The sequence below is a fragment of the Elaeis guineensis genome, chromosome 13 (assembly GCF_000442705.2).
Source record: "Elaeis guineensis isolate ETL-2024a chromosome 13, EG11, whole genome shotgun sequence".
In the NCBI taxonomy this organism is placed as follows: Eukaryota; Viridiplantae; Streptophyta; class Magnoliopsida; order Arecales; family Arecaceae; genus Elaeis; species Elaeis guineensis.
This window is the reverse complement of record NC_026005.2, coordinates 5,176,634-5,204,597: the sequence shown is the minus strand read 5'-3', so window position 1 is coordinate 5,204,597 and position 27,964 is coordinate 5,176,634. Positions and strand designations below refer to the sequence as shown.

The following is a 27,964-nucleotide window of genomic DNA, read 5'->3' as shown; positions in this document are numbered from 1 at the left end:
GCTAGCAAACGAAATAAGGACAAGTTAAGAGATGGTTAATGGAGGTCATTGCACTCGATACCATGCTTATGACAAAATTGATGTCACCTCTCTTGGAAGGCTCGAACTCGTGGCCTTCCAAAAAATCATTTTGCAAGATAAACAGATCTCAACCGTTAAATTGAAATCAGGGCCAAACAATCAGGAAGTTTAACTTTACCATCCAGCATGTAGACGTCACCAACCATTGAACGAAGGGGCCGGTGATCCCTAGCTTCCTTTTCGACGCTAAGACGAGGAGGAGAAGATTTAGAACCGAGAGGGCGAGGAGAGGAGGAGGAGGAGGAGGGGAGATGTTGGTTTTTTATTTGATCTCGCTTCCACTCACCCTCGGGATGGTGATGGTCACGCTGCGGTACTTCGCCGGGCCGGACGTGCCGAGATACGTGCTCTTCACCGTCGCGTACGCATGGTTCTGCTCCCTCTCCATCATCGTTCTCGTGCCCGCCGACATCTGGACGGTGAAATCTTTCTTCTTCTCTTTCTGATTTTGATTTCTACGACATTCTCTTCTTGAATTTATCTGCTCTTGTTAATTGAATTGGAGTTTTGTCGATTGGCTTGGTGTTTTGGTGAGGCGGGACGACCCAGGGGCTGCGGTAGTCGGGATGGCTTTCGGAAAGGAAAGATGTTAAAAGGCTTCGATTTGGGTCGGAATTTGATGTTTTGGTGGCTTGGAGTTGGTAGTTGTTCACATAATCCTGGGTCGGGGATTCTCCGGATAACTTTTACCTGTGAAAGAACTTGCTTAACTTTCATAATTGATTGAATTTGATCCCTTGTTGATGGATTCTGTTTGTATAACATGGAGTGAAGAAGAATGGCGAGGTAATTGATGAGAATGTCTAGAATTGCTGGTGGAGCCGAAAAAGAGGTTGGTGGTTACGTTTAGAAAATTCGCTTCAAAAAAATCGAAGCAAAACTCTATGTTCGTTGAATGATAGTATGAGAGGCAGCTTCAAATATGGAAATTTCCTAGAAACATTGAGTCTTCTGTCATGCTATAGGGGATGGACCACATTGAAAACTTGCAGTCTTTTAAAGGAGAATCTCTTATGGAACTTTGCACTTTAAGTACCAGAACAAAATTAATATATCTTAAATGGAATTTGTAGCCATTGGTTTTTTACTGGTGAAAACTTGTTATCTAATCAAATACAATGGGCAAATATCGGAACTGAACTATGCTTGAATACCTTATCATTGCTGAAATGGTACGGTAAACAGCCCAGGAACAGGTTAAAACTATACACTTAACATCAAAGATACTCAAAGCAGCAAGTAAAAGTTCGAGAAGCTGACACCATGAAGTTGCGAAACTGATAATCCCCATCAGAAAAACTTATGCACAATGAGTTGATATTCTTTCTCAAGGTGCTCAATGTAAAACTTGTAAAACAAACCATGTGATGCTCCTTTTTCCTTATGTTATAGCGTGTGATAGTAGATGTGAAGTTTATTAATACATGGCTATGTAAACAAGCCTGGTCTTGATGAAAATAACTGGATATGATTTCCTGAAGGGCCCAACAAGAAGAAATGATGGAATCGAGGAGTATATTGCCCTGGAGGGAAAAAAACATGCTCAATAAGTTAAACTTGTTCAAAATGCTTGTCTGTAAAAGCAGTATGGCACATCAATTTGTCATCATGTAATTATAGAAGTGGAATATATAAGTATGTCACTGTTGGCTGGATATAGTTAAATTGTTCTCTATGTGATAGGCTATTCTAGCTTGATACTTCAGCTACTTTGCTGAAATCCTGGAATCCAAGATAATATGTTGCTTCTTGTTTTTTCCCAGAATATGATGCGCCAACCAAGAAAAAAAAACAAAAAGAAATGTATAGTGCCATTTTCCCATATCTCCTGCTTCATTAAAAATCATTGCAGGTCTGAGGCTCTGAGCTCAAGTCAATGTGGGAGGTGTTCTGAGTGTTAATTCTGGAGGTACTGGATTATTCTTAAAATTATCACCTAGCAGAAGAACTTAGCAACAAGCTGATTTTATAATGGCTTACTCCTAATTAATTGATGCTACTCAAGTCTATTGGAGTCTCATAAACGTGGTCATCAGTTAACCAAGCATGATAAGTCAATTAAATAGTGTATTTTTGCTGAGACAGCATAGTAAAAGAGTCCACAATCAGCCTTCTGAAACAAAAAAAAAAAAAAAAAAAATGAAGACTAGTCTTGGGGGGCAACAAAAGTATGATATGTGCTATTATCTTGATTTGCATTGCACAGCTCCTCTCTCTATGCAACTTAAAAATTAGATTTGAATGAAATTTGAGAGCATAGAGATTTAACCATTTAAGTGAGACATATGAATTCTACTTCTTAATTGTTCTCCACTTTTTTTGGAGCCCCACTTTCTTCTTTTCTGTATTGTACATTAGACAAAGTGCTCCACTTACCTCATTCACTCTTGGTTCAACCTTTTCTGTCATACCTTCATCTTGATTCTCTAAATGTATGTCTTCTACATGTAAATCTGGCTTTCATCAGTCAGTTTTTTTGCCAATATTTGCACCTTCCTTTTTTCCCCCTCCCTTCACTGGTTGATGAATGAAATTTACTGCTCTATCTTCCTCGTGCCTTTAACCTTTGAAACTTGAATTGTTAGGGAGGAAGATGAGGTAGATCAGATATATGTGAATTTCTTGGTCAAGAAATTTGTCGCAGAATATTGCTAGAAATTGATTTGATCATTTTGTTTTGGTGAATGGTGTCATAATGTCATCAAATAAATGCTATTGGGCCTTATTTGCACATAGAAATTATTTAAGTTCCTTGTGATGAAATCAATATTGAACTTGGTGGTTGAAGATGCCACACTTCCCATGACCTATAGCCAAGTAGTTGGAAATGGGGAGCATTTGACAAGGGCATATGTTAGCAGTTTGACAATATGTTAGGAGAGTAGGGAAAAATGAGATTTTACCAAATAAAATAGCTTGTAAATAGAAAGGCTTGCGAGGATAAAATTAAAGGAAGGGGGATTTTTCCATGTGATCTTCTATCTATTCCATGTATTGCTGGTTGGTACCTTGTCTCTGTATAATTGCTATCTGAAAGTATTATTTGTAGATTTGTTTTCGAAAACACAATGTATGATAGCTTCATTAATTAAATGAAGAAGAATATTCTCTGTTCATGTTATTGGTGGATGTTTGATCTTGAAAGTCTTGATAAAAAAAAGTTCCTCTTTTCTCATCATCCATAAATGCCTTGGCCAACAACATGGAGCAACTCTAGAAGGTTGATGTTGGTTGACAGTAAAACAGAGAACTTTCTCAAAGAACCAAACATTCCTCAAATTTTAAAGGAAAACTCAAATAGGCAGGACAAGGCTCGTTGATTGGTCAAATCATAGTTTAAATGCCTTTATCTACTGTTTCATTATAGAAAAACCTCTTCTCAATCTGTTTGTTTTCAAATCCTTATTTTCTAATCCATGAGTATTTTACCGCAATTGTTTTTCTTGTAGTCTAGGATCAAATGGTGAGAAATAACTTTCCCATGCCATTAAGTATGTATTCTGTGCACACTTTTGGTTTCAAAAAGAGTATTAGGGTTTCAGTCCTCCATAGAACCTGCAATATGTGAACGTTTATGTTATGTTGTTTGAAAGTAGTACCAGTATTTTTGGTAAAGGGGACATGTTGGATAAACTTCCCTCACCTAATAAATTTATATAAAGACCCACTCTTAATAAGGATTGTCACTTGCTCCTTTTTCCCATGCAACAGTCATCTGGAAATAAGCATAAGAAATCGAAAGATGAACAACTATAGGTAATTGTTTAGGGAAAAATTATGCACCCAATCGAACAGTCATCCTGTATTACCATCTCCACTTGTCCTTCAAGAAACTCTGCATGCATTTCAGATTTACCACCATTAGCAAAGGGATGCAAAACTGTATTCAATGTTGAGTAGGTGGGTGGTGGAAAGGTTGCAGAGATTATGGTAACTTCTTGGGTATAAAAGAAAAATTTACAAGCTTTTTGATTAAGTGGAATGATATTTTTTATTAAATGAAGACATGACAATTTGTGTTTCCTATTCTGTAATTTGACCGTGGTACAGAAGAAAGGAAGAGGCATATTTTAAGGAAAGGAAGTGTTTTAAATGGACATTGTTGGGATATTAATGGACTCCTAATGATTGTAATTTCAGCTTCCAAATTGGATGCCCTTTGCCACATTTTGGTTGGAGGTGTGATGGTGGATTAGGCCTGGACTGGATTCTTATGAATGTTTCATTTGCCAACTCTTTTTACCACTTTGTTATTAATCGGTCACCTTCTTTAGGTTGTTTGCTTATCCATACTAGATTATATTGCCAAATATAGCTCCTCTTCTGAGAAAACAAACATTTTTTATTTGTTATGATGAGATTTTCTTCAGTTACTTGAATGCGAAAAGTAGTCCATCTCTCCATCTCTGTGTGTGTGTGTATTCTAATTATTTAGTATCCTCGTATGCATGCAGACAATGATAGGTCATCAGCAGGGCGGCATTGCTTTCTTTTGGAGCTGGTCATACTGGAGCACGTTTCTGCTAACATGGTAATGTTAATGAGTCCTGATCTTAAAATATATTCTACATAGGAAGGTTTGCAGTCAAAGTGAAATGGCTGTCTAGACTCTAGAGTCTAGAATGTAAAATGTTGAGATTTACTTAGCCAATTTTTGTACAATGGAATTTCATATATGTTTTGTTTTACAAAAATGACTGTTTTAATAGAAATTATCTTAAATATTTTTCATAATTCTGTCTTATATCCGTGCAACTTTTTTTCTTATTAAGTGCTCTATGCATAAGTTGAGCTACCACAACTGATAAATATTGTAGCATACCTTAGTAAGTCTGTAGGATCGCCTATCTCATGAGGCCTGTCTATGATTTCCTTCTAAATGGCTGATAATATTCTGCTTATTATGTTCGAAGTTGGAACCAAACTTTTATCTCCAAAATTTGATTGTAGATTTAATGAAAATGGTTTAAAGGTGCGTGGAGTATTCAAAACCATTTTTCTCAAGTAATTGTCATGAAGAAGAGAATAGTTAACATCATTTTGTTCAACAATTGAGTTATATCCTGTGGATCATTAGATTGTGAACTCAAACTTGTTTGTTGATACCCTTACCCTTGTTCTTGCGCCATTTTGAGTTATGACCAACATAAAACTTTCAATTGTCCATCAATCTCATTCCTATCTCTGCTTCCATTCTTGCTTTTGACTTCAAGGAAAAACATAACAGATATATTGAGACTCTTGTGTTTATCAATTTAGAAAACTAACGTTTCATTAATATACATGATTCTCTACCACTCATGATGCTGAAAAAGTTTGAGATGTTTCATGAAGTATTAGTTAACTATTCAATGTAATCAAGTTTTCTAGGCTGTATAATGGAGTTTAACTTCAAAGACAAATATTACCATCACACTAGCACCTTAAAACATGGCGTCGGACTGGTTTTCCTTATAGTGTATAATAGGCAATGTACATAAATTGCATGTGGAGCCATCACATATTTTAACTCACAACTACTTATGAGGAGAAGAACGTGGATTCTTAAATATTTTTCTCAGGTGTTCACCAAATATTGTGACCATGTTTTGCTCATGTCATCAACAATCTTGAAAATTTATGATTCTAAACAATTAATATTTGTTCTTAGTTATGTAGTCTATTGGGGGAAATTTCATCTGGGCCGAAGATAAGAAGAGATCGAGGGCCCAGCATGTCCTCAATCTAACCAGCCCACTGTCAGTGCTAAAAGGTCTTCATCGGCTATACCACCCTATGTATCCCGTTGATTCCTGATCGCGTGCCATTCTCTATGCATGTGCTATGAGGGTGACCCTGGGTCATTTGAACTCATACTACTGACATCATCACAATTAATTGTAAAGATTTTTCTCTACCTTGGAGATAGTGGATGGTCCTTCCCCCTACAAGCTTGACGTTTCCAAGCCAGGATGATGGGCCCCACATGTACCACCTGACAAGGCGTTAATTGCCTCTCCCCATCCCATTCTCCCATGAGCATCATAAAGACAAAAGGAGGAGAGAGAAAAGGTGGTAGGAGAGGAAAAAAAAGAAGATGTGTCCAGCTTTAGCCTGCGGATGCCCATTCTTTGCATGTGTCTGACCCCACCTCGGCCTCCGACCTAGCATCGGCCTCCGCTCCATCTTGGCTATTGACCCTTCAGAGTGTGCGGCCCTGTCACATCGTAAAACAAGCCCCTCCCACACTCTCAGCTGTAGCATGTTAGCCCATTTCCTTAATGAGTGGGCCCCCAAATGCCATGAGATGACAACACTAGGCATAATTCTCGAGGATGTCTAATAGGAGACAAAAATCTCTGACAGTCCTGTGCTCTCCCATGACTAGCAACCTAGCTAATGGGTAGGACAACAGGCAGCAGACCGCAGGTGGCCATGACTAACAAACTGTTAGTAGGCAAACAGCCTATCCTAACAGCCTACAGGCCCAAGTGCCTAGGTCTAACAAACTCCGATTTTCACCTATAAGAGGGAGAAAAAGAGGGACCCCCAAAGTATGCCATCACTCTGCCTCTCACGCTCCTCCTCTTACTGTTGAACAGAAAACTAACTTGAGCGTCGGAGAGTCTCCGCCGGAGCTGCCTCCGGGCGGAAATTTTTCTTGCAGGTCTTGCAACTGCCGTCATGCCTTCAACTTGCCGTTGCCGCTCGACTCCATCTATCCCGACCTCGAGATGAATTTTTGCATCAACAGATTTGCGCTAAAAGAAGAACTTGTCCCATGTGGAGGAACGCAGATCGAGGCAAAGCAGTAATGGCGCCCAAAAGAGCATCCTCCCACCACTCCAACGTCACCGCCTCTCGGCAGATAGATGGGAGGGCCAGCAACCAGCCAAAATAAAGAAATGGAAGAAGGAAGGCCCCTATGCAAGTCCATCTTCGACCTCGGCCAAAGTCATCCATGCACGCCGCCCACGCTCTACGCGGAGAAAAGGTACTATGTTATTTTTTTATTTTTGACATGTGCGTGTTATGGGGATTACCGTGGGCCACTTGTGCCTGGCAATCCCCCTCCCCTCTTGTTCCATCTGCCACAAGTGACAAACAAAAAAAAAGAGAGAAAGAAGAAGAAGAAAGGGAGGGGAGAAAAAAGAAGAGGGAAGGAAGCGGAAAGAGAAGCCGCAGGGAAAGGAAAAAAGGCACCGATGGTCATTGGCCTTTCCTGTGTGCATGCACGCCTCCGTCGGTGCTGGAGTCGGTTCCGCCGCCCCCACATGACCTCTCCTGGCTTCGCCGCCCCCGCGCGAGCCTCCCCCAACGTTGCTTCTCCCTTTGCATGCTGCTCTCGGTTAGCGTCGCTTCCTTCCCACGTACTCCACCAGCATGGGGCTGATCCAGCACCGCTTGCATGCCCCTCCATTGCATGTTGACTCCGGATTGACGGCCCGCGAACAAATCGGCGCCTCCCATGCACCCGTGTGTATTGAGTCCCGACGGACAGGCGCCCCCGCTCCTCTCACAAGCCCCCCTTCTAGTCGACGACTTCTCCGTGCACTCCCTTTCGGCCGACGATTTCTTCATGCACTCCCTTTCGACCGACGACTTATTTGTGCACTCTCTTTCGGTTGACGACTTCTCCATGCACTCCCTTCCGGTTGACGACTTCTTCGTGCACTCCCTGTCGGCCGATGACTCTCCGCACACTCCCTTTCGACCGACGACTCCGCGCGCTATCCTCCTTCTGACGCCTCCTCATCCAACATCCTCCGGCTGACAAGAAGAGACCAAACAGAACCCAGGGGCTCCCAAATAGAAAACTCATGGTAAGAGGCTAAGTTTTCATCCACTATTCTTCTTTCTTCTCGCAGAATCATAGGACGCCAAAATCAAATCCGAGCGGAGGAAAGAATCAAGGCCGAGCAAAGCTCATCCCAAAGTCGAGCCGAGGAGAAAATCAAATTCGAGTGGAGGAAAGAATCAAGGCCGGGCAAAGCTCATCCCAAAGTCAGGCCGAGTAAAGCTCATCCCAAAGTTGAGCCGAGGAGAAAATCAAATTCGAACGAAAAAAAATCAAGGTCGAGCAAAGCTCATCCCAAAGTCAGGCTGAGCAAAGCTCATCCCAAAGTCAGGCTGAGGAGAAAATCAAACTCGAGCGAAAAAATCAAGGTCGAGTAAAGCTCATCCCAAAATCGAGCCGAGGAGAAAATCAAATCCGAACAGAGAAAAGAATCAAGGCCGAGCAAAGCTCATCCCAAAATCAAGCTGAGCAAAGCTCATCCCTAGGTCGAAATGAGGAGAAAATCAAATTCGAGTAAAAAAAATCAAGACCAAGCAAAGCTCATCCCCAAATCGAGTCGAGGAGAAAATCAAATCTGAACGGAAGAAAGAATCAAGGTCGAGGAAAGCTTATCCCAAAGTCAGGTCGAGCAAAGCTTATCTCAAAGTCGAGCTGAGGAGAAAATCAAATCCGAATGGAGGAAAGAATTCGGACTGAGCAAAGCTCATCCCAAAGTCAGGCCGAGCAAAGCTCATCCCAAGGCTGAGCCGAGAAAAAAATCAAATTCGAGCAAAAAAAATCAAGATCGAGCAAAGCTCATCTCAAAGTCAAACCGAGGAGAAAATCAAATCCGAACAGAGAAAAGAACAAAGGCCGAGCAAAGCTCATCCCAAAATTGAACCGAGGAGAAAACTAAATCCGAGCTGAGGTCATCAGCAGACTAAAGCAGAACAGAAAAATAAGACCAAGCAGAGAAAAAAAATGAAGGCTGAGGAAGCCGACCAAAACAAAGCCGATCAAGGAAGTCTCTGTAGAGGAAGAAGACCCTCTGCACCTACTGTCAGTAATGTTTTTTAAAAATATTTTTCAATAAAGAATTTTTATTTTAAGCCTATGGGTCTTGTGTGTTCACCGATCCATAGGAAAAATGAGGAAGGCTCTTCCAACATCCCAAACGGGGAAGGCCTTGTCGGCCCAAGCACTCAAGCGAGCAACAGCCTTTGATCGACCCAATGGAGAAGGAGCCTTTGATCGACTTGAAATCAATGGCCTTTGATCGGCCCGATGTTGACGGCTTTAAATCAATGGTCTTTGATCGGCCCAACATAGAAGAAGTTTGGATCGGTTTTAAATCAATGGTATTTGATCAGCCCGACCTTTGATCTGTCCAACGTAGAAGGAGCCTTTGATCGACCCAACATAGAAAGAGCTTTTGATCGGTTTTAAATCAACAGTCTTTGATCGATCCAATGTAGAAGGAGCCTTTGATCGGCTTTAAATCAACGGCCTTTGATTGGCTCAATGTAGAAGAAATCTTTGATCGACTTGAAATCAATGGCCTTTGATCGGTCCAATATCGAAGGAGCCTTTGATTGGCTTTAAATCAGCAGTCATTAATCGGCCCAATATAGAAGGAGCCTTTTATCGGTTTGAAAAATCAATGGCCTTTGATCGGCCCATGGGAGCCTCTGATCTACTCTAAAAATCAGTTCCCACATGAGCTTTATCGACTCCTAGCTATGATATCCACCATGTGTATGCTTCGGATATGCTTTGGGTCACCAAATTCTTGCATCTTCGGCCCGTCCTGTCTGTAATACTCCCTTCGCTCGAGCCAAGGCTCGAACTCAGGAGTAGAGGGTATGTGTTGGGAGAAATTTCGTCTAGACTGAAGATAAGAAGAGATCGAGGGCCCAATTGTCCTCAATCTAACCAGCCCACTGTCAGTGGCAGTGCTAAAAGGTCTTCATCGACTATGCCGTCTCATGTATCCGTTGATTCCCGATCATGCATTCTCTATGCATGTGTTATGAGGGTGATCTTGGGTCATTTGAACTCGTACTGGTGACATTATCACAATTAATTGCAAAGATTTTTCTCTACCCTGGAGATAGTGGATGGTCCTCCCCCTATAAGCTTGACGTTCCCAAGCCGAGATGATGGGCCCCACATGTACCCTTGACACGACGTTAATTGCCCCTCCTTATCCCATTCTCCTGTGAGCATCATAAAGGCAAAAGGAGGAGAGAGAAAAGGTGGTAGAAGAGGAAAAAGAAAGAAGAGGATGTGTCCAGCTTCAGCCTGCGGATGCCCATTCTCTGCGTGCGTCCGACCCCACCTCGGCCTTCGACCTGGCATCGGCCTCCGCTCCATCTTGGCTATTGATCCCCCAGAGTGTGCGGTCCTGTTACATCGTAAAACAAACCCCTCCCACACTCTCAGCTATAGCATGTCAGTCCATTCCATTAATCAGTGGGGCTCCCCATATGCCATGAGATGACAACACCAGGCATGATTCTCGAGGATGTCTAATGGGAGACAAAAATCTCTGACAATCCTGTGCTCTCCCACGACTAGCAACCTGGCTATTGGGCAGGACAGCAGGCAAGGACCGTAGGTGGCCACGACTAATAAACTGTTAGTAGGCAGATAGCCTATCCTGACAGCCTACAGACCCAGGCGCCTAGGCCTAACAACTCCGGTTTCCATCTATAAGAAGGAGAAAAAGAGGGATTCCCCAAGGTATGCTATCACTTTGCCTCTCACACTCCTCTTACTGTGGAACAGAAAACTGACTTGAGCGTCGGAGGATCCCTATAGGGGTTGCCTTCGGACGAAGATTTTTCTTGCAGGTTTTGGCACTGTCATCATGTTGTCGTCGACCTGTCGTCGCCGTCCGACTCCGGCCATTCCAACCTTGAGACGAATTTCTGTATCAACATAGTCCATGAAATAATATATTATAATGAGATATCTTAGATTATTCTCTTTTTTTTCTTTCTATGTCCGTCTCCAAGGTTTGTAATTTGAGGAACACTTGTAGCTCGCATATATGCCAATTTGTTGGGTGGAGGTCGAGGGGTGTAAAGTTGAGGGACAAGGTTAGGGATAACAAGGAAAAGTGGAGGGTAAATGGAGAGGGAGCGGAAGGTGAGGTTTGAGAGGTTAAAGAGCATTGCATGGAGGTGACAAGGGTGGTTCATCGTCCATAAAAAGTATTAAAGCATAAAGATGGATTGCAATTCTGGAGAGAGGTGCCTATATCATAAATATGTTGCAAGGCCCAGTGTTAGGGTGCTGAAAATCTTTATTTATTTTCATGGAGGTGGTGGCATAACATCAGCTATGGAAGTATCAAAGGGCAAAGATGGATTGCAACTTTGGAGAGGGAAGCCTCTATTGTCAATTGTGTTTCAAGGTGGCGGGTTAGGGTCTTGTAAACTCTATTTTATGAAATATTGACACCACTACAAAGGGGACACCACCGATATGTTCTTAAAGTAATCATTCATGGGGATATCTTAAAGACAAACATGCCTAATGCAATAGAGCATTTGACTCTTTGTAATTATATAGTGTAGAGCATTTGACTCTTTGTAATAGTATAGTGTAGATAATCATCATAACTAATTATTTCCGCCATTGATTAGATATTGTTATAGAATTTCCAAGTATCATCAACTACGAATGTATATTACAAAGTTCGAGAAAGTTATATAATAACCATATCTGTTCCCCAACTAATAAAATCATTATTAATCTAAATTATCAAATCAAGTAATCTTGCCCTTCTCTAATTCATATTCTATGCAAGAAAGATTTCAGATCCTGCTTTTAAATGCTGCGCTGGTTTGGGACTGTTTAATATTATATCGGGACATATACCATACTAGCAGTTGGGATGGTCCACTATCCTAGTAAGCAGTAATTCTTTGAGATGTGAAAGTTTATTATTTTTTGTTTTTCTTTTTTTTTTTTTTAAAAAAATAGTTGTTTGGATTTTTAGGGTTTGTTTTCATCATAATGTAGGATATGGGAAGCTTTTCAAGTAATAGGTGGGTTTATGATGCTTGTAGTGGTTTTAGCACCATTTTTCTTTTGGCTGTTTAGTGTACATGCGAGAGAAAGAAAGAGAGAATAGAGAAAAAGAGGGAGGATGGAAGATAATAGGCAAGCCTCTTCCAAGCCCATTTTGGATAACATGCAACAATCAATGTTTGTTGTACCACCCCAAGCCGCCTGGTTCAAGGTGCACTGTCCCATAGTAGGTCAGACTTGGCATGAAAATGCCATGCAGGTATAGATGCCATGAATCAGCCCGTATCAATCTGAACTAAGCTAAACCGTACTGTACTGCCCAAAATCGTGGTGCATATGGTACCATACTGTTTTATGCTGCTCGGTTTCGGGCAGTATCATGACAAAAAGTGAGAAAAAGGGGTTGTGAGCTATCTTAGTATGTGGTGCATACTATTATCATACCAACTATATCATACAGAACTGGTAACATATTGGTATAGTACCGTACCATGTATTGAGATTATGGACCTTGGTAGCAATCTCCTAAAAAAATTGATATTGGTACCTTAAGCTCCCTAATATCTCAATTAAATCTCTATGATAAATAACCTCAAAAACTCACAATCATTAAAAACAACAATGAAACATACAAAATAAAAATTGGTTTCTTAGTGAATTACAAGATGCCAGGAGTTGCCAACTCTGATATCTTGGATATCATCTGTCTTAGTTTCTGTCCTAGTTTGTATGGGCCGATGCTAGTTGAGAAAACCTGTTTTTTCATGTACTAGGATCTTGGAATCCTTCTAGGATTCGGCATCTCACCAGCTTGGTTTAGGAACGCCACGTCGGATTGGACAAAATAGTATAAAACGGGACTTTGATCCTTAATAAAAACCATGTTAACTTTTAAGTAATATCTTTGGGGCCTTCTAATCATGATTAAAAAATTGTGGTCATGAAAGTGACTTTGGTATTCCTTTTTAAGAATGATATTAATCTTACACATGGATAAGCAACTATATGTGCACGCATCGTTGATGTATAGCATGCGAGGGGTGTATTATAAAGGTTGTCCCACAGGGCAAATTAAGATCTTGATAACCCATTTAAATAATGTATTATGTGTCATCATTAGCTGATTGCTTCACCTTTTTTAATGCACTTAATGCATTGGGTAAATGAACAAAACACCCCTATTGGCTTTTCAAGTGTAGGGGAATACAAGGAGGATTTTTAGTGTTTCTCAACTGCTATGTCCAAACCTTTATATTACACCTTGTGTGTTTAAATCCTTTCTCTTATACATGTGCCCATGCATGCATGCATGGGGGGTGGTCTTGGTGTCTCTTTTTGCTTGCATATATCAATTGGCTGGGTGTGCACGTACGTGCCTTTGTTGTTACAGATGCAATAAAATGGCAATAACAACATCACATTATGATAATGTCTAGAATTTAACTTTATTATGACTTCAGGGTTTTAACTTATACCAAAGTAATAATCTCAATTTGGATTCTGGAGCTATTTATTTCATGTTTTGGCTTCATGAAAATATGTCATAAATATGATGCCCTATAACAAGTTTGGAACATGGGTTGGTGCATTATTGCTACCATGCCTCTAACCCTTTACTAAGGAAGTTCCTAGTTTGTAATTGAATGATATTTGTTAGATCAATAATATTTAAATGACACTGTTACAGAGAGCATTCAATTTTTAGGTCGATATTTTATTTTATGGCTATGTAAGTCTCTTCTGTAGTTATTTATGTGTAAATTGTTTGTTACTAATTAATACATTTATTCTCATGGTTTTGAGTTATTTTCTCTCTTGAAGCAGGGCTGTGGTTCCTACCATTCAGGGTTATGAAGATGCTGGAGATTTCACGGTGAAAGAAAGACTAAAAACTAGCATTCGACTGAACTTGCTCTTTTACACAATTGTGGGATCTATTGGCCTTTTTGGCCTCATTCTGCTTGTTATCATGCACAGGAATTGGTTTGTCTCTCTCTTATTGAACTACTGTCTATCCAATTATTTGACCACTTTAGGTCATGCTATTTTCTCTTTTAGTGAAAGGTTTATGTCACTCTATATTAATGTTAGACTTGGTACAAATATGTTAAGATTAGATGTTTTGTTCTTCACATTATTGCTGCTGCTTGTTGCATACCATATTAATGTTAGATTTGATACAAATACATTAAGATAAGAGGTTGCTTTTGTTATTCACATGATTGTGTGCTACTTGTTGCATTACTTTCATTCCAATTCCTGCCCTCAATAAGACTAAAACAAATGTGTATACTCTGAATCCTTTTATCACCTCTCCCTATAGGGCATTCATATACAGTTAGCAACGGTAAAAGCACAATAGCCAATTGTTCATGGTCCTGTGAGAATGTTTGCCCTCCTTTTTTATTAGTCTACATGCTATTGCTATTTTTGATTCCTTTTTTCAAAAAGCATGGTGGGAAAATGCCTAGACCAATCAGTTTTTTATTCTCTCTTCTTTATGTTTGCTCCCCACCCAACAAAAAAAAAAAGAGAAAATTCTAGAGGATCATCCAAAGGTGGAAAGAATTTTAGGTAGCTAATGCAAAAGGTTGAGCATGGAAAAAGCAAGCTTGTAGTTAGTGACCCAGGAGCTGAGCAAACTCATGAATGCGGAAAGCAAAGTATTTTGAGACCTCGTGGTATGAATTTGCCACTTTTTCACCTTTTTGGATTCAAAACTAGGTTTGGCATGCCTGGCTAGTGGATCAGTATGCTGTACCATGAAGAATAGGCACATGGACATTATTGTCTATCCCATGAGTCTTGATTCTTTCTTTTGTTAGGCTAGATATCATACTATACCAAAATAAGCTCTCAATTAAGTATGAAAGATCAAATTTATTTTTTCTTTTCATTTTTTTTGAATTTCTACTTATTGATTTCCAACTTTTTACTTGTTTATATCTATTTTTATGAAAATTTTTTATTTTTACATATTTATAGAATATCCACCATCAGCATGCTGTAGCAAGTTATATAAAACTTAGAATATAATCCAATATAGGTCAGGTTCCCTACCAGATTGGATCTGTGTTGATGGATTATCATCATTTGCTTGAACTTGCTTTTTTTTTTTAACATAAAATATTGATCTTTATAATTATTTTTGTACGCCAAGTTCCCAATCAAGTTGGATCTATGCTAATGGGTTATGGTCATTTGCATGTAACTTGTTGTTATTTTCACATAAAAATTTGATCTTTAGGATTATTTTTAACTAAAAACAACAGATAAGTAGAATTATAGCGACCATTCAATTTAAGTTTGAGCCTTTGTTTTTGCATTGGATTTTCTAACCTCAGGATCATTTTCTAGTAATACGTGGGTTATATTTCTTTTTTAATAATGTAACTTGTTGATGAACAGTGACATGTGTCTACTATCATATACAATTTAACATATTGCTTGAAAAAGTAACCTTTTTGTTTTGTTACTCTACTCACTTTGTACAAAAAAGTAACTGAGGGTAGCCTTATCTCAAGGACCTCTTTTTTCTTTTTCTTTTTTTATTTTTATGCCTTTGTGCACGTGCACGTATCTTAGCTGATGTTTTACTGATTCAGGTATAGAAGTAGTTCTTTAGTCACTACCCAAACATATAGTAGCTAGAAAGAAAATAATTTGATAAATTTGAAGAAAAATATGGATGTAATTTAACATTTTTTAATTCTGGTATGAGAAAAACTAGGAATAATGTAATAAAAGTGACACGAGACGTAATATTAAGTACTATAAGATATGCTCATTAATTATGAGAAGTTGGCTTCACGGCTACAACTTACTGTTTTTTAGTGTTAAGTGTGATGTTTTTACTACTTTGATTAATTATTGTTATTGTTTTTAGTGGGTTTCTTTGACTATATTGATCTGAACCTTGATTTCTCTATCAACAGGAGTGGAGGTATTGTGGGCTTAGCCATGGCTTGCTCAAATACCTTTGGGCTGGTGACAGGTGCATTTCTTCTTGGTTTTGGTTTAAGTGAAATTCCTAAGAGCATTTGGAGGAACGCGGATTGGAATAACCGTCAAAAAGTTCTATCTCATAGGGTTGCGAAAATGGCTGTAAAGCTTGATGATGCTCATCAAGAATTCTCCAATGCAATTGTGGTAAATATATTCTCTTATCAAACTCTACAGGTTATAGAGGCTAACTTTTGTATATTTAAAACCCCTTTTATTATATTATTGTTCGCATCAAATTCATGATGCAAGATATCTCATTTGTTGATGACTTTATTGAACTTTCTTTCAATTTCATGGAAATAATTAGGTTCTGTTAAAAAAAAATTATTGCGTACTCTTTTACAAATGCCTTCATATTTGAGTGAGGCAACTGCTGTTGTGTGGGCAAGAATGTGAGGTGGTAAAGACCATGATGACGAATAAAAAGAAGTGAAGTTCAATTTTTTTGTATTTTTTAAGAACTTTTATTTAGGTGATTTTTAGAATTGGTTTTAGGGTTCTATTTTAAGTGGTATTGGTGTAAAAGTGTTATATTAGGTATAAATTGGACGAGTCAGGAAATCATTAGGATTTGATTTTGATTGTTTTAGCTATCTTTCTATACAGGGTTATAGGCTGTTCTGAATTTTGTTTTTCAGTAAATATTTTGGCCCTTTGGGGATAAGTTACTTGCCTATCAAGGGTCCTTGTTTTCTTTGAAAGATATAAAGTCTGTAAAAGAGTCTGTTAGGGTTGAATGAAATAGCATTTCATGCGATTTGTTTGGAATGAGTGAAAGAATTTTTCTAGGTCAGGTTTTACCTCTCTTATCCTTCTCTCTTTCTATTCATATTCTCTTCTCTATTTCTTTCTTTAATTCTTCTTCTTATTCTTCTTCTCTTATCACTTCACTTTTCTATTTCTTCCCTACTTTCTACTGTGCTCTCTTATTTTTGCTTCTGTTCTCCTTCTTCACTGGATTATTGGCACTGCAAATTGATTTTCTGTAGGATATTATATCTGATCTGTTTTGGAATTAGCTTTAAACTGTGTAACCTCTTCCTTCATCAATTTGGTACCAAGGGTAAAGGGTCTTGCTCCATTCTTCTAGTCTTTCTTGACCCCCTTCTGTTCTTTTTGTTTTTTTTCCCCGTTTATGATGTTATCAAATGGGGAGTTGAGTTTTAGAATGGACAATCTTCATTAGCATGTCAAATATGAGAAGATCTTTTCTCATATGAATAATAGGTTGACATCTATCAACAATGATGTGATGTCAATGACCGCTGCAGGGGAAAAAGTTCTAGCGGCTTTAGGTGTTGAAAAGCTCTCTGGGGATGTACTACGTATCAAGAGTCGGGAGAATGAAGAATCTGAAGAAACACTTCATGAAGAGCTTAAAACCAAAGCTTCTCAATGTGAAGAGTATATGATCAAAGTTTCATCATACAATGATGCTGCACTTGAGGATTTGATGATGATCTATTAGGTATTTTGAAGGTGGAAGATCACAATGATGAAAATTTATATGAAGAGCATTCATGGTGAGATCAAGTCACAATCCGAAAGTCAGTGATGAAGGTCAAACAATGTGAAGATTCATTTTTGACTGATTTGTTGGACTCAATGAAAATTGCCATCAGAATTATGATGCAGAGCTTGTTGATTGTTAAGCAATGGACATGGTACCAACCAATCAATGGTTTGATTATGCGAAAATCTTATTTGGGCCTTCATCATCAGATCTTAGAGATTCAATCATAGATCAAGCTTATGAGTGACATCATGAAGACCTCGAGGTTGAGATCGTGCGATGGAAACGGATGTTGGAAAAAAAAAAAAGAAGTGGAGTTCAATTTTTTATATTTTTTGCATCTTTTTTAGGTAACATTTAGAATTTGTTTTAGAGTCGAATTTTAAATGACATTGGTGTAAATTAGGTATACGTTGGATGGGACAAGTCATGAAATCATTAGGATTTGATTTTTGGTTGTTTTAGATGTCTTTCTATATAGCGTTATATTCTATTCAAAATTTTATTTTTCGAAAATTTTTTGGGGATTAATTACTTGCCTATAAGGGATCTTAGTTTGTACGTGATTTGTTTTGAATGAATAAAAGGGTTTATTTAGGTCAGCTTTGACATTTCTAATCTTTCTCTTTCCATCCCTGTTCTCTTCTCTATTTCTTTCTTCTTCTTGTCTTATTACTTATTTCTTCCTTGCTATCTACTGCTCTCTTATTTCTGCTGCTATTCTTCCTCACCGGATTGTTTTTTCATTGCATATTGATTTTCTGCGGGATATTCTATCTGATTTATGCTGGAAGTAGTTTTAAATTCTTTTGACCTATTTCTAACCTACATTAGAGGATGAAAGCATATTCAAATTGAAAAGATAACCAAGGTTTTAAATCTCGAAGGACAAAGGTGTCCCTGTTTCTCTATAGGACGGGACGTTCGCGTCCCATTCTGTCCTTACAGCAGTCTTGGTCATGCATCCCGGTGGGTATCCTCCATCTTTCATCCCTTCTTCTTTCCTTTCTTTCTTTCTTTTTTCCTTTTCTTACTTCTTTTCTTTCTTTTCCTTTAACTGCCTTTCTTCCTTTTCTTTTTCTTTCATTTCTTCTCCTTTTCTTTCTTTTTTTCATTGTTCTTCTTCTTTCCTTTCATTTTTTTCCTTTTCTTCATTTTTCCTTCCTTCTTTCCTCTTTCTTATTCTCTCCCTGCGTGGATGGGTTTCGGAGTCCGAGCTTGTCCCGGTCTTGTTTCCTCACGGATGCGGAATGGGATGGCCGGGATACCCCTTGTCCTGCTAGAACGTAAAACCTTGAAGATAACATTGTTGTGGTCCTTGTGCGGTAGATGTTGGAAGAGTGAAACTAAGTATGTTAAAGCTATAACAATACATTGAGATGGCATGATAATAAGTTCTTTTGATTGATCAACTATTTGAGCATCAATAGATTCTCCATGCCATACATAATTTGTTCTTGTTGGTCTTGCTTTCTCGGGAGGTCTGCAGTCTTCCTTTATGAATTCCATAATAATTTTTCCTTTACAATACGCTAATTCATATGCACTTGTCTGTTGATTGTATAATGTTACAAGTTACCACTCTTATTTTCATTAGCAACAAATGTCCAATATCATATTTTGTTTTAGGTTGCACAAGCCACGTCCACTCAGATGTCAAAGCGTGACCCTTTGAGGCCTTACATGGATGTTATTGATAGCATGTTGCATCAAATGGTAATCCTGTTTCATAGATAAATATTAAAAATTTTTATCATGTAACTGCCAAAGTGAAGTTTTGTTCCACTTAGTTAGTTTTGTCAATATTTGTTCTTTTAGTTGCGGGAAGATCCATCTTTCAAGCCATCAGGAGGTAGATTGGGAGAAAATGATATGGATTACGATACTGATGATAAAACCATGGCTGCACTGAGATGCCAACTTAGGAGAGCTCGAGAGGAGTATTACAGATACAAAAGGTAGGTATGTTCAATTAAATATAGTTACGATCTTTTTCGTGCATATTAGCTACAAATGGCTTTATGTTGCTCATTTGTATTTGGATGGCTACTGCAATTCTATAGAAAAGCCACGAAAGAGGGTTACAGAATTGAATCGAAACTTGATCTACTTTATCTAGAAAGTGCTGAATGGGCTTAAAAATGAAACCTTTGGACATGTTTCCTTTCTGATAGCTTGTGAATTGGCTTTGTCTGATATTTAACTTCATTACGGAAACATATTTCTATTAGCTTCTCATTCTGACTATCCTTCCTTTACTTTCTGCAGCGAATATATGACTTATGTCATGGAAGCCCTTGAATTGGAAGATGCGATAAAAAATTATGTGTGTCGTGATACAAATGGATGGTTTGTTCATATCTGTTCTCTTGTTATGATTTTACCTATGTAGTTTACCTGTTGCTTATATAAAACTTCTTAAACGCATTATGGTGGTACTCTATTCAAATAGAGGATTTCCTTATTGCAAGCTTCTGGAATCATAGAGATGTCATATTTCTTTTGATTGATCCAGAAATTTGGGAAATAAGTTTTTTGTGTTCCATTCAACTAGATGACAGTAAAAGAATTGGATGAGAGAACACAATCTCCTAACTCCTTGATGAATGGTTTTGGATGTGTTTGAGCCTAAGTGAGTGCACTTCGTAGCTTTATTTTTTGGTATGAAATAATCAACTCATAGCCTCATACACTTTAGCATCAGTTGACTCTGTTTTCTTCAACAGTTGACAACTGCTGGGGAATCTTGAATTTAACTTTGAAGGACTTATCCTAGTAGATGAATTGCATCTCATAGTCTAACCAAGCCACCTCTATGAAGTACTTCACAGAAAACCATCTCAAGTCTTGCTGAGAATGAAACCATCTAGCTTCTCCATATCAAGCTAAGTATGAATCTCTCTCCACTCCTAGGAGAAAAATGGGATACTGAGATAACTCCCTTTCCAATCTTCAAGTACAAATTTACTTGCAGTTGCAGCTCTATACTTTTCGGCATTTTCATATTGTATATAATCACTACTTTGCTATTCTATCTTCTTATTTTTCTTGATTTTTTGTTTTGACATCTGGATCCTATGTTATCACCTTTCTCTTTGTAGCTAAACTATGGTACTTAATAAAATGGTCATAACTACTATGAAGTTGCTGAAATAGGAAAGCTGGTCGAACAGATTCTTCTTGATAATATATTCTATAAAACCAAGGTTACCATTGATTCCACTTTAACATTATATGCATACTGAAACCTTTTTCTTTTTCCTTTGTTTCCTTCACTTCATTTAGTGCTCTAAACTGAGAAACTTCATTGTCAATGAACTTAATCAGATTTGGAAACAAATCTTGTTTGACATTGTAGTGTTGCCTATCAGTTCCCTTTCTCTAACATCCTGGTGATTTATGCATCAACTATTTTAAGTATGCAAACATGTCAGCTGGCTCATTTTAATAGAAATTTCTAAAATTTTTATGAACCTCTCAATCACTAGATATGTATGGATTGTTTGTCGAGGAAATTTACATACTTGCTTTAGTCTCAGTGGATACTTGTCCCTTTGTTCACCATTTTCACTTGATCTAGTTTTGGTCCATTCACCTATGCCCACCTCCATCTATGCATTCTTTACCCTTCTCTCTTGCCCCTCCCCCTCGCCCGCCGTCCTCCATTGTTGGAAGCAAGTAAAGGTGGGATGATCGAAGTATATTTGAAGGTGATGAGGAACAGTGTAGAGGGCTGTAAGAAAGTGGGGGAAGGGATGATAGGAGGAAATGGGTGGTGGATACGGGAGAGTGGTGGTGCATGGATGCACATATGGGATACAGGTACATGATATGGATGTGATTACATGACAAATCATAAGAGGGCAGGATAATATTGCAAGGATATGTCAAAAGATAAATATATCTCTTTAGTGTACTTTTTTATTCATCAAATTCCAAAAATCATGATAGTCTGGGATACAAATATTGCAGGATAAAACAATAAATAAGTATTATCTTTTTACATGCAAAATTTTATTCATCAAATTAAAACAAACTTTTGGTTCCTTAAATTAAAGTTTGATAGCTCATTTCCTAATCCTGGACATGAAATAGGGATTGTTATGGTATCTCTTTTAGGAAAAACTTATTATCTTGAGGCAATAATCTCTCCCCTCTTCCACTTCAAATTGACCTACCAAAGATTTGCTTGATTCTGACAAAGTCAGCTCCTTTCAGCTTTCTAATGGAATTTTCTTGAATAAATGGGATGTTGACTTTTGCATTATTTATGAGCTGTGTTAACTTTAGTAGTTACACTTGAAGTCTCAACCTGTCTGAAATTCATGCAAAATTATCAAAATTGATAAACAACATGGCCAATTTGGTATGGTTTAAAAGGTCCATCAAAAATTAAGAAAAGAGAAACGTGGCAGGAGCACAACCACATCAGGTAGAGGGTGAGGGGTAAAGAAAGTCTTCCTTTATTATCTTTCATTTATTAATGTAACATGCATATTTTAAAAATATGCTAAGGCATACTATTGACATTCCTACATAGTCGAAGTCATCTATCTATTCATAAGTGAGATTCAATCAATGACAAATTGTTGAAACTTGAAAGCTTGGTCTCAGACTTTCAGTTTCGGTTGAAATATATGAAATTTAATTTTGGCAGCTTTGGTCGTTTCATTCTAATTTTGGTAGTTTCGATTGAAAATTATAAAGAAAAACAAAAATATTAACTTGAAATAAAGAAAATATATATTATGTTGCTTGCAACTTTGATACATTTTTTAAATAGTTTTGTGTTGAATTTGAAAATAAAATATTCAAGATAGTTGTGCTTATATGTACTATATCATTGGCAATCTAATATATGATAATAAAACATTCTATGAAATCGAAGCTTCAGGGTAGCAAAACCTGTCTCAAAAGATGTACATATTTTTTAACTTCCTCTTAAATTTGATATTACAGTGGCTTCCAAAATACTCTCAAAATATAAAAAAAAATCAAGTTATTCTCTAGAGGAAATGCTATTCAAAGATCTGAAAAAGTGCATATTGTTATCATGAAAGTGCTATCTATACATTAAATTTGACCTTGTAGGTTAGTTTATGCTGAAAATCAAAAAGAATTGATCAGGTAGGGGTGGAACTGAAACTTCTGGTTGTGGTCTTGAAGTTTTGGATGAAACTTCGGATCATGGTCGTCAAATTTATTTACTTCCTAAGTTGGAAAGGAAAATTGTAATAAATGATGTAATCACCTGTCTTAAAGCTTCTAGAGTCATCCACCATAGCAAACAAGTAATGATGAAATATGTGAAGATGTTGAAAACTATCAACATGATACAGTTATGACTGATGACTTGGGATATTTTTCACATATTTGATGTAATTCTTTGGATATCAATGGTTGCAGGAAATATGTTTCAAGTTTCAGAGGAAGTCGAAGAGGCAATATAGGATCCTTTCTTGATATTATGGGTATTCTTCTGGTTCTTTAAGAAATATTTCCTAACTTGCTTTGTTGATGCTTGATACTTCAAGTGGAGATGCATGATTATTGGAATTATGCTCAAAATTTTCAGTATATTTTGAATGATCAGCAAAGAACCCTTATTTTTTGTGATTTATTTTTTGAGAATTAAGATACATCAGTTCCATGTGACTGCAAAATAAATATTGGAACTATTTGTGGCTTTTGCAGAGTTCTTATGGCGTTGTATACTAAGTAAGCAGCTCCAAAAACTCTTGGCTGTGATTCTTGGTTGCATGTCAGCTGCTATTCTACTGGCTGAGGCCACTTTGTTACCAAGTGGAGTTGATTTATCTCTTTTCTCTTTTCTCATACGTGCTGTGAGAAAACAAGAAGTGCTAGTCCAGGTAAGTTTTTTGAAAATATATCGAATATTTCTGTTGGTTCTGTGTAGATTTGCTCTAAGGTTATTTCCTGATTTGCACCAAAAATACAAGTAATAGTTTTAGCAGGATGTCTGATTTTGCACTAAGATTATTTTCCTGATTTGCAGTACTGAGAACGAACATGTTCCATTTCAGAAATTCCATCAGAAAAATTATGTTTGTCACTTAGTTTCTGGAAAGCTCTTATGCATTATATCTGTCCGACATTAAAAATTATGAGCTATACGACTTGCATCTCTCTATACATCTTGGTTTATATACAAAACTATTATTTGATAGATGCCTGGATGCAGGATTATAGATTTTAATTGCATTCCATGAGAGTGCTAGCACCACTCCCACTAAATATGGTTGCATTTTTACACAGTTCTTCAGACCTATATTTGTACATCTATTAATCCTTAGTATAACAAAATGAGGTGAAATAATAAGTCGGCAACTTTTCGTTTACTTACTGAAGCTTAATGAAAAAGATTGGAAATGTTTTAATGTTCAAAAATTATTGATGAATATGGCAGATGTCCCATATGAGGGTTGGGGTCCTTCATGTTGGTCTTTGAGTAAAATAGACATGACGATAATTCACAAGAAAGAGAATTCAATGGGCAGAAACATCAATTTCTTTGAGTCAGTCTCCACCAGCAAATTAGTCACCTTTTTGTTGAATAGATACCTAAGCCAGAATGTATAATGCTTGTGGCAGTTTGATTCTGGGTGACATTCTCAGTGTTGCTAGGTAGATCATTCATGGAAAGCCAAATTAATAATAATCTAGAAAAGATTTCCATTGTCATGGTAAGGAGTGATGAATAAATATTTGATATCAATTAATTTTAATAATCTCCATCCCAAGATTACGCAAATCCAACTATTAATATTTTGTTATGTGCATTGTGCATGATTCACTTATCATATGTTTCTGTTCAAGAAGTCCTCATGGCTCCAACATTCTTCTTGCTTCTACTTATTGAGATTTTCCTGCTATCTTGTTACTTTCCTCGGTTTTGTTATGTTTTGGCAATTTAATAATTACGAATATGCTTTGCAGATAGCTGCATTTGTTCCACTAATGTACATGTGTATTTGCACATATTATTCCTTGTTCAAGATTGGGATGCTAATGTTCTATTCATTAACTCCAAAGCAAACAAGCTCAGTCAGCTTGCTTATGATATGCTCGTAAGTTTTTCCTTCTGGCTTAATTTTTTTATTAGTGTTCATTCAGTTGCATGAAGGTTACTTTTAAGAGATTTAACTTTTGAAATTCAATCTAATATTCACCAGAATGGTTGCGCGATATGCACCTCCCATTTCTTACAATTATCTTAATCTCATCCGTCTTGGTGGTGATGCCAAAACTATTTTTGAAAAGGTAACTGCTCTCATAATGTTTGCAGTTTTTCTTTTTCTTCTTCTGTCTTGATAATCATGCAGGTTAGACTGTATCTCTATGTTTTTTTTCTTTTGATTCGCGTGTGTTAAGAGTCGAACACAACTAGATCATGAGATCCCATCATGGGTTGCATCATGTATCATTCAAATCAACATAAAGTTATTCAAGAAAATCCTTGGAATATACTCATTAATCTCTTAAAGTGACCCACAAAAAGTTTCTAGATCTTTCTTTTGCTTCAAAAGAATTCTTAACCCTAATTGAGCAGAGAAATGCCAGACGGCTTTACATGTTCTCTTGTATGTATTCTTTTACCTTGAACTGTTGCTACAAAAACTTTTCATCATCTTCTTATTGCATGGATTTATCTTCACTTCTTTTACTCCTAGGCTTGATAAAAAGTTCACACCCTTTTGTTGGGCAAAACTTAGCTTGTAACTAGTCAAGTTTTTGTATCTTAAGTAAATATTTTTTATCACCTTAAACACTGTGGGTTGTATTTAATATTCGAGAAGTTTATTTTAAGTGCCCAGATGCTTAACGGCCCATTTAACTACTCAAACAATTTAAGTGGTTAAAAATCTGAAAGTTGTTAAACTGCTCATAACAGCTAAGACGACAATGTCTTTCATGGTAGGGTCAGTCGGAGGTGGCAACATAAATAAAGGAGAAAGACCACTTCTGAATCCACATTGGTTTTTATTCCATTAAACTTCGGATCAAAGGTTGAATTTAGATATTGTCTTTAGTATAATGATTTCTCCATTTATTTCTGCTTCATATGTTGTTGCTCACTTAAATAAAATTTATATATATATAATAATTTTTGTCCTTCACAATTATATCCAATATTGGTTATCATCTTATTCTTCAAGAAACCTCTAAAAAGTTATTCCATGATATTGTGTGACTTTTTTGGGTGATAAACTTCGTGCTGTGTCATGCAGAGAATGGGGAATATTGATGATGCTGTCCCCTTTTTTGGAAGAGGATTTAATAAAATCTACCCACTTATTATGGTTATCTACACCCTGCTGGTTGTGAGCAATTTCTTTGGCCGAGTAATTGATTACTTTGGAAGCCGGATATGGTTCAAGTTTCAAAGTGAGCAAGAAGACATGGATGGGTTTGATCCCTCTGGTATGATTATCCTTCAGAAAGGTGAGAAATTGATTTTTCATTTCCTCATATGATTTTGTTTTTGATATTGTCACTTTATCCACTCTTTTTTATTTCTGTTTGGTTATGCATGGGTGTCATAGGCTTTTAGCTACCCCGTTTGAGCATGTTGCTCTAAATTGGAGTTTAGAGGCTTTGCTTTACACACCCATAATTTGAAATCAAGCTACAGTTCGTTTCATTTTGAAATAATAAGGCTTAGGCCTAGATCACTTGTCCGTTTGATTCTTATTAAATTAAGTTTGCTGTTTCTGAATTATGCAAGCTGATTTAAGTGAGTTTTGTTTAGCTATAGTGCCACAATGGTCTTGCTTGTTTGGGCCTGCCAAAGAGCTTATCTAAATGGGTTTAGATTAGGTTCGGGCTTTAAAACCTGTTCCTGCACCCTGCATGACCAGCCTTTGACAACCCTACGCTGGTTTTGTGGCACAGGAATGTTTCTTGCGAGCCATTATCTGTTCTTTTAGTTGTACATGAGTCGGTAGGTAATTGATATTTTTGGTCCTTGATATCACAATAGAGGTGTCAACATAAGTAGAGGCTGTAGTTTGGTTGTAGCAGACCATTATTTGTATTCTATACATCACCTGTGGAGATAGGAAGAACTAATATTTGCAGGATTTTTATATCACTGCAGAGAGGTCTTGGCTTGAGCAAGGGTGTAAAGTTGGTGAGCAAGTTATACCTTTAGCAAGAAATTTTAACGGTACAAGCATGGATGTTGAATCTGCCACTGTACCACTGGTATGTCATCTGCTTTGTTGCATGGCAATCATATTACACTATGCTGGTTATTTATTTGAGGTAGGGAGCATGTTAGGTTCATAGATAAGAGAATATAAACAATTTTTTCAGTACAGAATCAACCAATTTGATTCCATTTACCATTTTCCTCTTGGAACGTGGTATGGGTCATTTCTAGACATCTCACCATGAGTTCATATTGGAATTTATGTTTGAGGGATGTTCTGTGTTCTTTTTTTGGTTGTGGTGGGGTGTTTGGGTAAAGTTAAAGCAGCAATGCAAGGAAAGATTGGCGATCAGATGGCAAGACAGACCTCATATAGTGAACATCCATCTCCTGAAAGATCGCTTGTTCATACCATTAAATATCATGTTTTATTTGCAGTTCTGTTCGTCCATTTCTTTTTTCAAGCCACTTGTTCAATTACTCTGTCCAGGATAGAAGCAAAGTGGAGATGAGACCAGTGGCAACTCCATCCATGGGAAGTGGAAAAGGGAGTCTATCAAAACCTCTAAAAGAAGAGGGCCATAGATTAAGAACAAGCCTTGAAACCATAGCAAGCAAGTATGCAATGATTAGACGGCAGCAAGGCTGGCAGTCATCAGTGTCAAAAGAAAATGAAACATCACCTGCTTCAGTATCTTTGCTAAATGCAGGCAATGCTGAAAAGCAGTCTGATGGCTTGCCAATGGGTCCGTCAACTGGGTTAGCCTCTACATGGGCGTCTATGAAGACTGGATTACAGAATTTCAAGGCCAACATAGGGGCAAGGAAGTTTGTTCCACTGCATCAAGCTCTGCAAACTCTGCATTCCCGTGTCTCCTCTCCAGAGTCCCTTGATGAAATCTTCCAAAGATTGAGGCAACATCCAAAGGGAGACCAAGATTTGGACATAGATTTTGATGTTGATGATGATGATATGTAGGCAACAAGTTCAGGGTTAACCAGATAGTACAGGACATCATTCATCTAGAAAAGCAGACATAAATGGTTACATGGCACGGGTGTCACAGTGGGGGATTCTGAGCAAATGTACAGATTCAATGGCCAGTTAGTATGAAACCAATGTTTTTTTTTTTTTTTTTGGTTTGGATCGTCTGCAGGTCATGCAGGATATTTTGGATTACATTATGAAAGCTGTATATGTTTACTGCAGAGCGTCCAAGGGTTGTACGTGGCCAGAATCCAGGAGATCTAGGACTATCTCCAACTCCAGCCTGCCTCTGGAGAGATGTAACTTGTATGTCAATGAAGTAGGGAAGTCTATCAATGGCTTGTGGCCAGCTGATGCCTTGTTACTTGGATTTGAACACTTAATTCAACGAAATATAGATTTCTTCTTTTA

The 27,964-nt window shown here is 37.6% G+C and overlaps 1 protein-coding gene across 7 annotated transcripts; it reads left to right on the top strand.

Annotated features, from left to right (window-relative positions):
* Positions 1-218: 218 nt before the first annotated feature.
* Positions 219-27,964, top strand: LOC105056770 (uncharacterized). Of its 7 annotated transcripts, XR_003802397.2 has the most exons (15): positions 219-500; positions 4,536-4,612; positions 13,697-13,858; positions 15,811-16,024; positions 19,023-19,109; positions 19,212-19,351; positions 19,662-19,742; positions 22,800-22,864; positions 23,088-23,263; positions 24,351-24,481; positions 24,587-24,674; positions 25,643-25,856; positions 26,512-26,618; positions 27,056-27,669; positions 27,776-27,964. XR_003802397.2 is itself a non-coding variant. In XM_010939073.4 (14 exons), the coding sequence occupies exons 1-14, from the start codon at positions 333-335 to the stop codon at positions 27,542-27,544; spliced, it is 2,196 nt and encodes a 731-aa protein (XP_010937375.2). In that variant the 5' UTR covers positions 219-332; the 3' UTR covers positions 27,545-27,964. The 7 variants fall into 7 exon arrangements, 6 of the variants coding, with proteins under 6 accessions (XP_010937375.2, XP_029123850.2, XP_073103475.1 ...); XM_010939073.4 differs by having other exon boundaries at positions 13,700-13,858; positions 27,056-27,964; XM_029268017.2 differs by having other exon boundaries at positions 27,056-27,964.